Raw genomic sequence first — 18,220 nt, 5'->3', positions numbered from 1 at the left:
AATCTCTCACATTAACATCACTAGCCCTGCCCACTTCGTTGATGACCCTTGGACTACACCCTATAAAAAGTCTGCATTCAGCAGCTTTCCTCCCGATGGCGATCGCTTGTGTTGTGATAGAAACGTCGCGTTTTTTTGTTATTTTCTTTGAACCTATCTACGTGACTTTACCGAAAGAATATGAATTCCTGCAATCACGAATGCTTTAAGTCAAGACATTTCACAATAAATCAGTCCTACTAACGTCTTGCTACCTTCGGTGGTTCCAGTTCTCTTCTTACCCATGGACTAATTCCATCCCTCTCCTGTGAACCCAGATATCAACAAGCCAGTGTCGTGCGACTGTAGCTATTGCAACCCCAAACTGTGGACTTTAATTGACGTCCTGAGGAATGGCACAACTACACGAAGACTATCTCTTCTTGGTTCTTTCGGTAAAGTCACGTAGAAGAGAAATAATAAAATACTAAAAATAAAACATAATAAAATACAATTATCACGACGTTTCGGCCACAACGCAAGCAGCCGTCCTCAGGTGAAGACTATCTCTCTCTCTCCTGAAGCCCTCTCGTTGTGGTGACCAGACCTGAACATTTAGCTCCTGAACCTATTGGTGCCATGCGCAGCAAGCAGCAGCAGCTGCTGGAGTTGAGAGCGAGAGAGCGAGGGGGGGGGGGCATGGGGAGGCTTAGCCATGCGGGGCGAAGGGGCGGGGTTCCGGTCCCCGCTGCCCCCCCCACCCCCCGCACCCCCCACAGCCCCGCCCCGTCTACCACCCCCCCTCCCCGCACGTCGTTCGTGCGCGGGAAATGGCGTCTTGAGCGGAGACTGTAAACATCATCCCCGGCCGCGCTCGCTGAGCTTCGCCCGCCGCCAGCGCCGCAGCTCGGTAAGCGCCGCCACGGCGACTCGCACCAGCTCCGCGTCCCTCGCCGCCGATTGCGGGCTGTCTTTGTTCTTAGTTTGCCGGGGTTTTTTTTTTTAGCGGCTGAGGAAGCGAGCGAACGAGGGGAGTGAGTGAAGGCGTCCGCCTCCCTCAGCTGGCGCCAAACGCTGAGGCGGCGCCGGGCGGGGCTTCGGTTTAAATACAAATACAAACGCGCATGTACAAAAGGCGTATCAAACTAATAATATATCGTTAGCGCGGCCGAGCTGGACAACGATTTCCCAGCCTCTGTGAAACGCACGCTCGTTTTAATCTCGTTACCCACCGTTTGTGCGGGGATCTTTTCTTAATTTAAAAAAGAAAGAAAAAAATGCAATTTGCGTTCTAATATTAAAGCGCGCGCGAGTCTCTTGTGGACGGGGCTCGTGTATGTGTGTGTGTAGATAGATATGCGCGCGTGTGTGTGGTGGTTGTAATTTTTTTTATTTAAAGCGGTGCTCGCCTGGACGAGGCCGAGGCTGCGTACGGTACCGCGCGCGGGAGACGCGAGTCGGAGGAGCGCACGCGGGGGGGGGCGGGGGGGTCTTCGTAGGGGGGGGCGGAGGGGGGGTCTTGGTAGGGAGGCGGGGCGGTCTTCGTAGGTGGGGGCGGGGGGGGTCTTGGTAGGGGGGGGGCGATGGGGCTCGTGCACGAAACTCTGGCGCGTGACACTCCGAGCGCACGGGGGGGGGGGGGGCTCGTGGAGGGAGGGGGGCCGTTGGGGCTCGTGCATAAAACTCTGGCGCGTGACACTCCGAGCGCACGGGGGGGGCTTGTGGAGGGAGGGGGGCCGTTGGGGCTCGTGCATAAAACACTGGCGCGTGACACTCCGAGCGCACGGGGGGGGGGGCTCGTGGAGGGAGGGGGGCCGTAGGGGCTCGTGCATAAAACTCTGGCGCGTGACACTCCGAGCGCATGGGGGGGGGGGGCCGTTGGGGCTCGTGCATTAAACTCTGGCGCGTGACACTCCGAGCGCACGGGGGGGGGGGGCTCGTGGAGAGAGGGGGGCCGTTGGGGCTCGTGCATAAAACTCTGGCGCGTGACACTCCGAGCGCATTGGGGGTGGGGGAAGGTGTCGGGGGGCCCGAGTGGTCGGAGACCCCTGTTGGGGAGACTCAAAACCACAAGGGGGGTATTCGGTGTTGGGGGGTACTCCAGGAATGGGGGGGGGGGCATGTTGCACGCGACTGTCCAGCCCTCTTTATCTATGCTCTCCACCTTCCTGAGCCATCGCGTATAGGGTTTGTGGCGACAGTTGTTAGTGCGGTATATCTCGGTTACACGCTATTTCTGACGCAAAATTTCAGAGCGATCACATGGAGGGTGAGGAGGAGGATAGCCCCCTGCGCACGCGACTTGCAGGAGGGATCGCATGGGCTGGGGTGGGGGGCTGTGCACGCGACTTAACTCAGGAGGGATGATGGACATGCCCTGTGGGGGAGGGGGGTCGCTTGAGGAAGGCACACGAGACTGAGTGGGTGGCCGAGGGACTCCCGCGTGCGACGAAACGATCACATTGACGCGGGGAGGAGGTGGGTGAGAGGGAGACCCCCGGTACCGTTTGCGCCTAGACTTATTTCCACATTTTTGGCACTGTGTCTGTTCTGGGTGTACAGTATTTGGGGTTAGAGTATGGGGTTAGGCTTAATGTCTGGGGTTAAGGTCTGTTTGGGGGGGGGGGTTAAACTGGTGTAGGGTCTGTGATTGGGTCGATTAAGCATCGGGGGTGCGGTGGGAGTGCTTTGTGGTTTTGGGTATAGTCCGTTTCTAATGATTATACAGTAGTCAGTTTGCGCTTGGTTTTCTTTGGGGGTTGCATTGGGCTGATTCGGGTTCTGATCAGTTTAACTGACGGAGTCTATTTGGGGTGAGGATTATGACCTGTTTCAAACAAATGTTTGCAGAGGCGAGCCCACCTGAAGTATTCAGTTTCACCCCCCCCCCTCCTCACCCGTCCTGGCTGTGGAGTGTGCAAGCCTCGTGTTTTTCGTTGTGTTTACTCGGTGCGCACGCGGCGCGGCGATGTTCGTTGACACCGGCCGCTTCACGCTCGCCCAGTCGCGCACGTGCTCGTGTTTACAGAGCGGTAGGGGGACCCGCTTGCTCCACTGCATGGCAACCAAGATTTATTTCGCAGAGGCAAAGCCCAAGCCATTTATAGAAACCCCTCAAAGTAGTACCCATTTACCAATCCTCAAAGGATGATGAGCCTAGTTTTCCCCTACGTGGGATTTGATTTCACAATCTCAGTGTGAGAAGCACGCTCTGTCGCATAGTGCTCAGGGTAGTGATACAGGGTGATCCATTTATAAAAACCCAACTAACAATGATACATTATAGAGTAAAAATGTTATTTCATATCTTCTACATGTCTCCCACTTCATTGAACCTCCTTTGCCAGTACCAAAATATGATGATAGGTTTTTCCCCTTTTATCTGGCAACAAAACAGGTAGTTAAGTTGTTAAAACACCGAACTGAAACCTTTTTACAAGGAATCATTTCTGCATTAACCACAATACTCTGGTCTAACGCCGTTTGAGACGAGGCTCAAAAGAAAGCTGTCTCTGGTGTGGACCAATCAGTTTCAAAGACAATGCATATATTATCAGAGTATGTTTTTTGTTTGAATTTTGCCCACAAGTATTGTGGTTAATACAGACATGATTCCTTGTAAAAGGTTTCCGTTTGGTGTTTTAACAACTTAACACCTGTTTTGCTGCCAGATAAAAGGGGAAAAACCTATCATGTCTCCCACTGTTTTTCAATGTACAAATTAAATATTTTAACACTCTTAAAATATGGAGCAATCGCTTTCACAATTTGATCACCTGTTGAAAGAGTAAGAGGATCATAAGAAATCCCTGGGGTATCCATATTTAGATCAATTTGTAGTGGCTGCTGTTGTGTAAAAAAAAAACTTGTTTTATCGGACTGCCCTTGAATGTACGTGGAGTGTATTTTGGCGAATGGCACTTGTGAAAGTGTAACTGCTGATTAAAATTATGGATGTCCGCTTACAGGATTAAGTGTATTAATACAAGTAATTGCACAATAAAGTTCAGTAATGACTTAATGTTAGTAGTGTTCATGTTGAAGTCTACATCACACAACACCATGGATCCAGTGTATACTGCACACAAACGAATGCCACTTATTTGTAATTACAGTTGTCCCAGATGAAATTTGCATCGCTTATTTTAATTCGAATCAGTAAATGTGAAATGTATTGCTTGCATTTGCAGTAGAATTGGAATATGTACAATTAAACGAGCACATCTGCCATGTTGCAAGTTTCCAAAAGACAAAGTACACTTCAATTAACTCTTCAGTCTAAATATAAAATATGAATATCCACATTTATGAAACTCCTAATTAATATATGCTCGTTATCTGAAGATCGCAGTCCAATTAGCACGGTTGGCTACATACGGTACAAACGAAGTTCAACATACAGTGTATACTAAGTCACTTATATAATTGTTGTTTGGACTCCAAACCTAGTTAAATAAGAAATAGCCACATGCAATGGTGTGTGTTGATCAACATATCCATTAACATTTAAATAATATCTGCGCTTGTATGGCCCGTTTGTCAGTCCACTGATAGTTGAGGGCGTGCCCATAATTCATCACGCTGGTCAGTGCGGGTTGGTGAAAGTGTGGAACATTTACCGGGAGGCATTCGATTTTGCTGAACTGCCCTCTTGCCCACCCTGTAGTTTTGCAAGTGTATAACAACCTGCACCGTCGTCGCCCATCCAAGTACTAGCCAGGGACAATGCTGCTTAGGCTTCTGTGATATGACAAGATCCGGTGGTTTTGGGATATTTTGATTCAGCGAGTCTTTCAAAAAGCTTGAGTAGACCATGACCAGTTTCGTCCAGACCAAATATTTCCAGGTATAATCAACTGGAACTAGCTTGAGATTTGTGTGGCTGTTATATAAAGCACAAGAAAGTGTTCATATTAATGGTTTCTGACTCAAACCTTAAACTACTGGCTAGAGATCGAGCCATTGAACGCTTAAACAGACAGCCGCAATATAATTTGATCATGTAGATACACATTTGTGTAAATGTGCATAAACATTAAGTATTGCATGCTGGCGAGAATAAATGCATCCACACAGGAATGTGTATGGTTGTGTAAGCATGGAGAACTGTATGTTTATTCAGCAGTTGAGTTAAGTATGATTGAAAAGCACTGGATATAATTTTTCTATAGCAAGTGCAAACAGCCTGTAAGATCTGTTCTCGAAAGTTAGCTTATTCAGAACAGATTCAGAATGAAAATGGGAATGCGACTGCTGCTATGCAATACAGCAATACAGTAAAACCGCAGCTAACCTGACCTTGGATTGGCAGATTTTGTATTTAGCCAGACCAGGTCGGCTGATAAAAATACATCTGTAATACATATTCAATGATAGGAATTAGAAATGAAATAGAAATAGAAATGAAATATAATTTATATAACATGTAGACTAATTTACTTAATATATAATGCATATAAAACTACCTAAAACATGTAACATTGTTTATAATTTGTCAAATGTAGTGAATGTTTATATGTGCTAATACTTTAAGGGATGACAGGAAGGGTGATAGCAGAGGGGGGGGGGGGATGGTGGGACCAGTGTTAGACTTGGACCTACTGACAATGACTCCGGGAGCACAATAAATACACAGCACACCTACTGTAAGTATTTGTATTTTTTTTGGTTTACACTAACATGTCACTTGTATATACTGTATTACATAACTGCACTATATACTGCAATAAATTTACGTAATATAGCGCCCTTCACGATACAATTGTCACAGTGCTTCACAAAGTAAACATAGCATAGATCAATAAAATAAAAGTTATACAAAACGTTAAAAAGTATCCACATTCGTTCAAATATGTTAAAGAGATAAAATACATCTTTAGCCTGATTTTAAAAACTGCAACACTATCAGATGGTATTCATGGTGCAACCCACATCAACAAAAGCCGACAAGCACGTCACACCATGAACACGCTATACGCAGAGACGTGTAACCCACAAAGCCGTACTTAGAATCCTCAAAATCCGACTACAAATCCACAAACCCTGGCAAAAAACCCATAAACCTCAACTACGAACCCACAAACGTGAACTCGCAACCCAACAAACCTAGACCACGAAATCATAAACTCAACACGCCGAAACCACAAACCCAGACTAGGAACTCACACCCTAACGAGGAATCACGAACCCGTATTATGAACCCACTCCCTGAGCGCAATAGCAAGCCTCATGACCGACCATAAAATAGTGGCATCAAGCTGACAGATCACCCAATAGGGAATTGTATTAGACCGAAGAGATGGGTATTAAGCAACCTTTTAAATGTGCATAAACTACCATCTTCTATGATGACAATGGGGAGATCATTCCAAAAGCTGTGAGCCAAATAATGGAACGAGTGCCGTCCTAAACTAATGCAACTTAATCGAGGATCTTACAAGGAGGCTCTGCATCCAGGATCTGAAACTCTGGTAGTAACATATCTCTCCAAAATTTCAGAGAGGTCAGTAAGACCGCTACCATCCAAGGCGTTATATGTTATTCGTAGAGGATTTTAGATGTGATCTGCGAGCAGACCGGAAGCCAATGCAGATCTTTCAGCACCGGAGAGACTTATACACATACAGAACTGTTATGTTTTCCTTCATCCGATTTTAATTGAAATGGCACGCTGGACTTTTCAGCTAGCTTGGACCATGGCTCCCTCCGGTTAGTCCCACTCGCCAAGGTTTTACTGTACACTCTGTGGTCTTCACTATGCCTAGTTCTTTTGGGTAGAATCTTACCTGCATAATTAGTATTTGGCTGCTTTCCAGATATTGTCTAATATTATATGGTTTAACTGGGTGTACTTATGGAGGCAGTAAAGTGGCATTTGTGGGTGGGTGGACATGTGGTGTGCAGTTTCAAGCTTTAGTGCTGTTCCTGTTTACATTTCTGCCATTATGTTATAGGGTTACCTCTGCAGTGCAGAGGAATTGTATATTAAAGAGGTGAATTTCAGAAAAAAAACTCTACTTTAACAGGTATGGCAGTGCTTTTATGTTCCTTTTCACAAGTTGATGTCAGGGCTTTTAAGCGATTGAAAAGAATAGCAGCACACTAAGTTTGAACTTGTAAGAATAATTTGTTGGAAATATGTTTGTAAAATACTTGAAAAAATCTCACATGGGAGCATTTAATAAAAACGCCTATCTGAATGGGCCTCATGTCTCTTTTCCAGACTGCTGAACATCTTAATGATAATAATTGTAAAATATGTAAAATTGTACCATACAATAGCACATTTTATTTGCAAATACAGTGAAACACCTCTTGCATTTGATGATCTGAATCGTTTTAATTTTGGGTGGCATGAATAAATATGCTAGCTTTTTTTACATTAGGACATGTACAGCCGTTTTCTTCCAACATGTGGCATCGTGCACATGCACGCAAAAAAAATCATTCAAAAACAGGTGAGGTGTGCAGGGAATGTCACTCAGGCTTGCTGTGGCTTTCGAGTCGGTAAGAAGGCGACCTTTAAAACTAGTGTTTTGTAATGCGTTTGCAGCGGTGCACAGGTACAAATTTTAAAGACTCAACGCGTTCGTCAATAATACTCTTAAATTTAAATAATATACTAGGTGACGTTTCAGCCACTGGCCATTTAATAGCCCATGTTGTGCTATGAAGAATGACCATCGCCTCAAACGTCACCTATTATATATGTTTCCTTTGACGGCAGTGTTATATTAAAACTAGTTTGTATCTTGTATAGTGTTGGATACAATTCTTGGACGTCGAGATTCGATGTGCCTCGTGTCACAAATGCAGTTGAATAGATGATGCTCTGTGCAGCGTGTATGTGGTTGTATGAGGATGCATGTACTGTATGCTGTAGAAAACATCTCTACTTTGCAAGCCGGCAGCACTGCTGGCCGTGGTGTCACATGGTATGTATGTTAAACATAGACCATGCAGTCCATCACATCTGGAAATGTGGGAACTTCTCTTGGTCCACAATATTTCAAACAAGAGGAATGTTTTTCATACATACCTTCACACGGATTTCACTCCCTTTTTGGAGACAATGCGAATAATTCCCTTGCATTTGGAATCTTTGTCGATGCACAGCAAAAGGCTTCCATGTCTGAACGAATTACTGTTGGTGTGGTGTGCCCATTTCTATGACATTCTTTCTGGTGCAATACTTAAAATGGCTTCAACCTAAACAGAAGTTTTTACTAAAGTGGAGAAAGTTAATCACACATTTCATAATGCAGATGTGGTTAAGTTTTGCTCTTCTGAGCTTATTTGTGAATTTTCATTGGCCACAGTTAACATATTCATAGATGCACAGACTCCTACAGATTACCACGGATAAAGTAGTTCTGTAAAAAAAACTAGAGTTAATGTTACATGGCAGGTGTGCATCCAAACCATCTTTAGGTCACAACGTTATGGGAGGAGTTGGAAATTAGTGCTTTATGGTGCATTGTACAGTACATGTGTATGAGGAATTTTTCCCATTTTTTTGTGTAAACTGTACAAGCCCTGCTGTACTGTACAGTGTTTCCTTTTTGAGCGGAAGGTCTCAAGGGAAAGAACCAAAGGAATGTCTTGCAGGTTAGCACATTTTGGCATGGCTCCACATGTGTACTGGAGCTAATGGAAAGTATTGGATATCTGCCTGCTATGAATACAGTTTTACTTTCACAGTGTTTTTGGAGTCATAGATTAGATAGTAAATTCATAGAGCAGCACTGCAACACATAAAATGCATATACACTACATAATTTGGACAAGGAACAGCTTACAGTCGTACTAGTTTAAACAGAGCAGATATACAGGTTATTAATAATACAAATAATGTGAAGAAATTGTGTATTTTGATTGTGACATGCCCCTAACAGTAGATATCACTTTTAATTGACCATGGCCTATCAAGTAGTGGCATTACTTGGTTGAAAAACTTTTTTTAAACCAAAATTTACAATTCACAAGGAGCCTGATTAGGATGCACCTCATGCAAGCGCACTGCACATTCTTGTGTTAACGAGACCTTTTCATAGCCTTTGCAAATCATATTGTACCTGGAATGCATTTTTTTGCGCTTCATACCTTTTGGATTGTCAATATACATATAAAGGACAATGGGTTAATTATTAGCAAATATGCACAATGTTTTATATTACAAACAAATTGTTAATACAAATTAAAGGAACTTATGACATGTGAAAAAATTTACTGAATGAAATTCAGTTGGACACTTCGCCTTTTGCGACCAATATTAATAATAATAGTTTTTGGGTTAGATCACGTAAATTTAAATTTGTTGTTAACCCATCACCACCCGACACAGCCAATTAGTAAGGTTTGTCATGTGACCAAAACATGACAACTAGTCACTACTTCACACACAAGGCACACAGTGATGACGTAATCTTACTCGGTTTAAGACCGAAAACAGGAAGACGTCTTCACATTCTGGCAGATCGCCTGATGACGCTGGTTATAATCACCAGCAAAACGTCGTGCTCAAATTGTAAATGTTGTGGGTTTACTCTCCAACACCGGTGTGCAGACATAGTAACTAATTGGCACGTTTCTTTTCACATGACGATCCTTATAAATTGGCTGTGTCGGGTGGTAGTGGGTTAACGATCCAAAAACCTTTATTATCAATGAATTCCCATCGCTTTTGCGAGTGTAAAAATTACAGTTACCCGTGTAAACCTTTGTGTTTGTATGCAGAATTGGTGTTGAGTGAGTTTTTTTGTTGTATTTGAATACTTTGCTCAAAACTAGACCTCTTCTAGCAGCATAAGCCCTCATGCATCTAACTGGCAAAATGGCATACAGGTGTGGATGAAATATGAATTCAAATTAGTTCAGTGTGTGCACCGTACTGTTCCACCCCACCAAAATTCCTGGGCAAGTACATTTCACATCTCAAATCATTGTCAGCCCTACGTACCTTACTGGGCACACAAACACTGATACATTTATTACTTGGATGCTGATTTTTACTGCAAGTCACTGCAGCATAATAGGACTTCATTAATTTTTCTGAAATATATGTTGTCCTGAGTTTATACTGAAAGTGTATATCGTCAACAATATGCAGGATCATTAGAATGTAGTCTCTTCCTACTGTGAGATGTGTTATCTAAGATCTTGTATTATATACAAACTTCTATTCTGTACGGACATGTTTACATCTAGCGTTTTATTGGAATTTCAATGAAAGTGTGTTGCCTCTACGAAAATGAAACCTAAGGAAATTAAAGCTGTCTGCCAGGTGGATTTTTTTTATTTGCTCATGGATTATGTTTTTATCTTTAAAAGGTGTATCATCTGACAGCTGTGACTGTGCTAAATACAATGCCTGTTAAAAATTAACAGCTGTTGTGCATTCTTCTCCATTCAAAAGTGAGTCCTGCAAGCCAGTTTGCAACAGGATTTACATGTACCAGTATATACATGGTACTCTACCAGATTTACTGGTACATTTAAAACTATTTCCACCTTTAAATGTATTTTTCTGGTAAAGTGATTTTTACTGAATGTGTACGATAATGATTTAATATTTCCCAACTAATTTTTTGTATCCTGATAAATGTAGTACCATCATTATTTCATATTTCAAAATAATTTTGCCTTTTGTATATATGTTTTAAGACTGCAGGTTGGTATTGCTTTTTAATCTCGGGTTCTTATTGATTTTAGGTGGCTTAAGCTAAACTCTACTTTGATAATCTAATGTCAGTACTAGGTTTTCCCCAAATCCCACATCAAGTGCAACCAACAGTCTTATGTGAACAGCAGAGAAAACTGTCAATCATCCCAAAAAATACTATCAGTAATACAGTACCTGAAATTTATACTGGAAAACTATGACTTATTTGGTGACTCAGTTTGGATTTAAGCTCGCAAATGTGTTTATATATGAAATGACAACAGTTTTCAACATATTGCTTACAGCACTATACTTTTCAGAAGGATATTGCTTTATTGTTTCTTTATACTTATATACATGTGTGTGGAATACTGAATAGAGTGTACGTGCTGCAATTTAAAAGAATGTCCTTGAAAAATTATCTTGAAGACTACAATCAAAAATGGGAAGTTGCAACTCAGCTTTGCATTTCAGAGAAATATTTAAAATTAATAGCAGTACTATATGTAAATCAGACTATTTTGTGCTGCGAAATCACAGGTACACACATTACATTATCGGCTATTTAAAAAAGTTACCATTCAAAAAATACTAACCACAACCTATTCAACACCGATTGCACTCACTTCATGTATGCATATTCAAAATATTGCTGTTACACATTTTAAAGCTGTGCCTGCACACTCTTTACAAGAAACCATAGTTTTTGTCACTTGTGGGCAACCTGCAGCCCTTGTAACCACTCGTTGTGGCCTGGTTTAAGTGTATCTCGGGTAATGTGTGGGGTTATGATTAGTACACAAGCACGATTTTAAGCTTGCAGCCCATTGAGGTGGTAGAGGTCCGTTTACGTGGTCCACTGACCAGTCGAGGTTGCCTATCACTGGTCTGTGCTGTTGTCATACAGCTCCAACAAGGTTGTTGACATGAAGAACCAGGTGAGGCAGCAAAGAATACAAATTACTCATAGGCCTGTGCACTCATACTAACACGCAGCAATGTGTATTATATATAGACAATATACTTTTTAGTACATACATATAGATATGTTTTTTTACATAGATTGTATTGAAAATTTGGCCTTTCTGGACTTTTCAGAAATCCAAACCCAGGGTTCTCTCAAATTTGTGTGTGATTTTGGAGTATTCTTGCACACATAATTATTAATTGAGATGAAGATGTATTTAATGGCTGTTAAATTCATGTAGATTCTTTGAATATCACCACATATTGGCAGAATGTCTTATTTTATTTTCCCATCCTTGCTTTCATCCTCAGACTTCAGGAATTCACTGCCAGCCCAAGGCCACCGTGCTCTTATCTGTGTCTGGGTGGTGAGGCTATTTCTGGGGGCATGGTGCTTACATAGACTTCTTATATTTGATTGTGATGCAGTCGACCATGGATGATGTTTTTGCAGGTATATTTGCAGTTTTGCTGAATGCGTGTATGGTTAGTGTCGATTTTAATGTTTTTTGCATTTGCAGTGTGAATAAAAGATCTTCCAGTACAAACAACCAATCATTTTAGAACTTCGACTTACGTAAACCATCTCTCATTGTGATCCGCAAAGTGTGATAGATTCCAAATCCACAGTCCCGACAAACGATGTAACCAGTCATATTATTAAAATATTAAAATGCTAATATTTGAATCGTAATTGTGAATGTGCATTTGAAACCTCTGCTCAATGTGAGGTGACTCATCTGCTGTCCCTGCTGTATGGAAGTCCTACGGATTGTCTTCACTCCTGCCTCTCCGCCTGTTCACGTGCAAGATTAAGACTTTCCTCTTCTCTGCCTTTGACTGACATTCTATCCTCAACTTGTTTCTTGCACATTTAGTTATTTATACCTATCTCATTGCCAATTCTGCACGTACAATTCTCACCAATACATGATAAAGTTAGTTGGGTTAGAACACGTGAATGTGTCTTACACCCACCTCCACCCGACAGCCAATTAGTAAGGTAGTCGCATAAACAGAACTTTACAAATTGGCTCTGTCGGGTTGAGGTGGGCGTATAACACATTTAAATTTGCGTGATCTAACCGAAAACACTTTATAATGAATAATATTGGTCGCGAAAGCCTACGCGTTAAAGATCAGCAACATTCTATAATTCTTGATAATCCCCTTCTAACTCACCATCCACTTTGAACATTTGAAGCAGCGATGGCCATTACACCAAGCACTGATACATTTTGGTGGATCTCAACATGATACTCGATCCACCACAGCGTTATGATCAACAATAATTCCCACTATAAAGTATACACAAAGTACTAGTGCCATCTATTGGTAGAAGCTATAATATTTTTTATGTATGAATTCTTATGGATTTTTATTTGACATCAACCGTAAAGAAAATTGTCAGCGTACGTTAGCGTTTGTTCTGATCTGTCCTGAGTTCCACCAAAACGTTTGTGATCCACGTACACGTGTGTTTAGATGCGTAATAAATCTGAACAGTAAAATGGTAGTTTGTATTTCAGTATGTCAGTCTATATCCGCTTATATGTCTTGCAGCTAGTCTCCTTGCAGGAAACAGGCTTGGTGGTGATATGTTGTCCGCTTTTTCTCTTTTTGCCTCATAAGCTTGGAAGGCTCAGAGCTGCAGCATGAAGTTGAGATCACGGAGGGGCTGCTCGCCCATGGCCCCTCCGGCCGGGGCACGGCAAGCGTCCAACCTCAAGCGGCGGCACACGGAGTGCAAGGACAGTGAGAGCCCCAACAGCGACAGCGGCAACGAACCCACTGGGCTGCTTGCGTCCATCAAGCGGCTAATCCGAGGAAGTACACCCAAGACGGTGAGAGTCCATTCGCACTTTACGCTGATGGGAAGTCTCTCATTTGTGAATATGAGTGTTGGAAGTACAGCAACATTGTCTGATCATTTGGTATTTTCAGACTGTCTAGTGTGTACCGCTTTTTGTGAAGTCACTGCTGGACAAAGGCTTCACACGCAATGTCAGCCGTGTGGGTTGTAGGTCCATACCTTACCATGCTGGTCAGTGCAGATTGGTAAAGGTGGTGCTAAGGACTGGTTCAGATATCTCCCATCACTTGTTAACCATGGCTGGGAACCAAACTGAAGTTGCTTTGTTTAGAACAATGAACTTACTTTTTTGACAGTGATTATAACATATTTACCCCAAGATGTAACAACACTATCCATTGCTTCTGTTGCATGTAATCTATGCATTGGCCGTTGTTGTCTTTGCCTTAGCCCATCTATTCACATAATCGTTTCATAATTGGTTCTTTACCCTTCTATCTGGCACCCTTGTGCGCCTTTTGGCGTCATCTGGTCCAACCCATATGAGACTAGGCTCGAAGGAAAGCTGTCTCGGGTGTGGACCAATCAACTTCAAGGACAGTGCACATTATCAGAGTTATGTCTTTTGTTTGTATTTATGACTGCAGGTATTGCGGTCTATGCAAACATGACTCCTTGCAAAAAGGTGTCAGTTTTGTTGCCAGATAGAAGGGTAAAGAACCAATTATCATATTTTTACTGGCAAATGAGGTCCCCATAGTATAATCGTTTCACTTTTAATTGTTTGTGGACTCTACATTTAAAAATAAACAACAAGGTAATTAACACACATGATGGGTAATTGAAAACTGAATACAATGTCAAATAAAACGGCTCTAATGAGATTAAGGCAACCTCATGTTGGGGTTGTTAGGAGATTTGCCTGCGAAACTTAAAATCATGAAGAACAATTCAAGTGACTTGATGAGTTGTCTGGCAGTTTAGTGCATCGAGTCCAAAGTTCGCTTTATCTTCTCCCCTGGTAGCCTTCCCCCACTTTTTGTGGTCTTCTGCTGACAGAATATTAAATCAGGGGGCCCTCTGGTGGTGTGCGGGCTTTTTTTTATTTCAGCACTTCCTGGGGTCATCCTTTTGATATTTTGGAGCTCTGCCATGTCTAAAACAACACGCACAATGAAGTTTCGTTGCTTCCTGACATACAACTTTCTTTAAACAAACGATACACAGCCGACAACTATGGTTATCCTGCACAATCATAACACGCATGAAATACAGGGCAAAACATGTCGTATCCAACAAAAAAAATTGGTTTGAAATAAGTATAGACTAAAGGATATTTTTTGATAGTTTTTCAGTAAATGGTCTTAGTCAAGTTTTTTTTTATAATGCAAAATTTCTCCATATATTTTATACATCTCCAATTCATATATTAAACAAAATATGGAACAGGTGCATGTCTTAAATGTAATTCATTTAAGGAGCTATAATCATAATATATCATTATTTTTCCAAACCTCCTTTTACTCAAACAACTTATTTAAGCAAATAAGAAAATTGGAAAGAACTATTTGTTTAACAATGGTGCTGCTATAAATATTGTTTTGGGCTTTGATATTATTGCATTGGATAAACAGCAACAAAATATGATACACCAAATAAATAAATTCATATCATTTACACTGCTGGATAAAGGCCCATTTCACACTGTCAGTCATAGAGGCTGATGTGTGACCATACTTTACACTAGTCAGTGGTGGTTTGTGAAAGAGGCGGGGGCATGATCAGTTAAGATATCACGCACCAATTATATTAGCCATTGGCCATACGCAGGAATCGAACCTAGAGTGCTGGGTTTATAGTACAGCACTCTAACTACAATGTCACTGCTACGTCCCATATACACTACATATGTCCCCCATAACACTAAATCATATTTTCAGCCTATCTGTAAAGTTTCTTTATTAATACGCATTACTTGTATTGTAAACTCGTTCGTGTTGTATTAGGGATGCACTAATTTGTCGTTTTCCCTTTGAATTTGGCTGAACACTAGCTGGTGAGGGTGAGAAAGAGATGAAAAGTAACGTTATTTCAATAATTATCTGCCCCCTAGAAAAAAATGTGATGGAAAACATTCCAGAATCCATGCATATAAACGTTTTTCTTGTATTTTAAAAACGCTTGGTATTTTACAAATATGATATTGGCATTACTTTGTTTTTGAATACTGGCCACTTGTTTGAAAGCTTTTGCTCATTGGCATATGCAAAAGGCCCATTTTTCTTCGTTTAATGGAAAAAAGGATAATATTTTCCAGGATGAGACTCCAGCTAAGAAGCGCCGTCTACAGGTGGAGCAGGAGGACATTCTCATCTCGTCCACACCACAGTTAAACCCAGGCACCGGGCGTGCCGTGCGCACTCGTCGGAGGAGCCAGCTCAACGGAGGTGCATGCAAACAGCACGGCACTGTGAAAATAATGCCTCTCATTTTAGGCTTAACATTTTCATGGTCTTTAAACATTTTTATTTTGCGAATAGTGGTTAAAGAAATAAAGCATTGTTTTTAGTGACAGTGCGAAGTTTCAGGTGTTTGGTCACATGACAAGGGGGGGCATGCCTTGTTGCTTGAATGTGGTTACACTTAGTTTTTGTTAATGTCACTGTAAATGACGGCTGAGGTTTGGTATTCCTTTTATTTTAAAGCTAGCACAATGCCATACATTTTTTGAGTTTTGTAATACATTAGGCAGCTTTGATTAGGTATTGTTAATTGTATTATTCACAATCGATGGCAGTGTTTTGCAAATTGTTCATTGTTAATGAATGGCCAGGCACCACCAGGTCCAAGGTTTGAAGTCTAATCCTTGTCACTTGAACACTGCCAGAGGCTCCTTGGGGAAATGCAGTGAGTGGCATTTGCCAAAGAGAACCCTTCACAGTTTTATTGCAGACAGAAAATACAACGATATCCCATTGAGTTTAACACATAGGCTTTCGCGACCAATATCATCCATAATACAGGTTTTTTGGGTTAGATCACGTGAATATGAATGTGTCGTTAAACCCGCCACCACCCGACATAGCCAATTAGTAAGGTTTTTCACGTAAACAGAACGTGCCAATTCGTTTCTCGTATAGCACAGCCGTTGTGTGTTGGAGAGTAAATTCACACCATTTACAATCTGAGTACGACGTTTCACCAGTAATTAAAACTAGCATCAGGAGGCAGCCAGATTTGTGGAGAAATCATCCTGATTCGTTCCTTAAATATAGGGATAGATGTGATGGCGTCACTTGTGAGCCCTTCACATGCGAAGGGCAGAGTGGGTGGGGGGGATGAATGAATGCATATAAATTACAAAGGGTATTCATTACCGGTTGGGTTATTCATTTGGCAATCAACGTACATTATGCATATACATTATGCATGCATATTGTTCTTGTACCTCCTGTCGTTTGTGTGCACTAAAATAGCAGTACCCATTATTGTCTGCTCACAGGTAATCCACATTGATGTATGCTGACCTGTATAGGCATGCATTTAAACAATGTATTATTTGATTATTCGCTTCCAAGCAACACTAAGCCTGTAGCTATCTGAACAGGCAATTTTTTTCTCTCAATTTCGATAGATTCTATAATTACTCTTGGCCAGTAGTAACTAGTTTTCACACGTGAATGGCCTTCACACGTGAATGGCTTACAAGTGATGCCATCACATTTATCCCTCTTTTTAACGAACGAAACAGGATTTCTCCACAAATCTGGCTGCCGCCTGATGATGCTAGTTGTGATTACTGGCGAAACGTTGTACTCGTATTGGATTTACTCTCCAACACACCGGTGTGCTGTAGTAGTAACGAATTGGCATGTTCTGTTTATGTGACAAACCTTACTAATTGGCTGTGTTGGGTGGTGGCGGGTTTAACAACACATTTATATTTACGTGATCTAACCCAAAAAAAACTATTATGGAAGATATCCCATTGATTTTGCTGCCACAGCACATTATTTCGTATGTAATTAACGCAGTGTTAAAGGTAAGCAAGTGATGTTGACATGTATGTTTATATTATACGTTGGCTAAGGTGTGTGTACATATAAATGGTTGAGGAATATTCCTGGCTGATTTTCATGAAATGGAGCTAGTAACATGAATGTGTTTATATGAGTTTTCTGTTGTGTTTTTTTGTGTGGTATTGTATATATGAGTTTTCTCAAATATCCTCTCATTTGTGAAAATGCGTAGAAACTCCAAGGAGTATTTTCTGACTAAATTAATGTTTTTTAGTTCCCATTGATTGTGCAGCTTGAAGACATCAACCTATTGTTTGCCACTCTTACCATGCTGTGTTTGTCCTCTTATGCAGAGGGAGAAGAAAAAATATCTCTGCTTCAATTAAAATGAGCATGATGCATTAAGTACCTTCATTGGTAGTCCTGAGCCAGTAGTGGGAATTCCACATTGCTATCATGGGTACCCAGTCTTACTCGTACCACTACCAGTGGCGCGTGTAAGGGATTGTTCATGACACATTTTCTACCAACATCAGTATGCAACATAGCAGTATTTGTCCGATTCTGTATTGGGCATACATTATGCTAAAGAGACCCGCTGTGTGTTATCGTTCTACCGCAGGTGCCACCCCACCTGCAGGGAAGGTAGCCAAGGTGGCCGAGAAACCTACGGGCAACCCTGATGTCCTCAGCCCCCCTCGCAGCACTTTCTTGGGGACAATCTTCTCACCCGTCTTCCACTTCTTCTCATCGGGGAAAGATGGTGAGGATAACTAACCTCCT

General features: G+C 41.8%; 1 protein-coding gene across 2 annotated transcripts in view; it reads left to right on the top strand.

The window, feature by feature from the left end:
• The first annotated feature begins 758 nt into the window (after nt 1–758).
• Nucleotides 759–18,220, top strand: part of CTDSPL2 (CTD small phosphatase like 2) — a 29,250-nt gene continuing 11,788 nt past the window's right edge. Inside the window, exons 1-5 of one of the 2 annotated variants that reach the window (XM_061558089.1) lie at nt 759–889; nt 11,918–12,059; nt 13,238–13,449; nt 15,736–15,865; nt 18,060–18,200. In XM_061558089.1, coding sequence (XP_061414073.1) covers nt 12,029–12,059; nt 13,238–13,449; nt 15,736–15,865; nt 18,060–18,200 — 514 coding nt within the window. In that variant the 5' untranslated portion in view covers nt 759–889; nt 11,918–12,028. The remainder of the gene's footprint in view (nt 890–11,917; nt 12,060–13,237; nt 13,450–15,735; nt 15,866–18,059; nt 18,201–18,220) is intronic. The other variant, XM_061558090.1, reaches the window with a different exon arrangement.

Source organism: Lethenteron reissneri, chromosome 24, assembly GCF_015708825.2.
Source record: "Lethenteron reissneri isolate LAM-NWPU_2019-01 chromosome 24, ASM1570882v1, whole genome shotgun sequence".
Classification (NCBI taxonomy): Eukaryota; Metazoa; Chordata; class Hyperoartia; order Petromyzontiformes; family Petromyzontidae; genus Lethenteron; species Lethenteron reissneri.
This window is presented reverse-complemented; position numbering and strand designations above follow the sequence as displayed.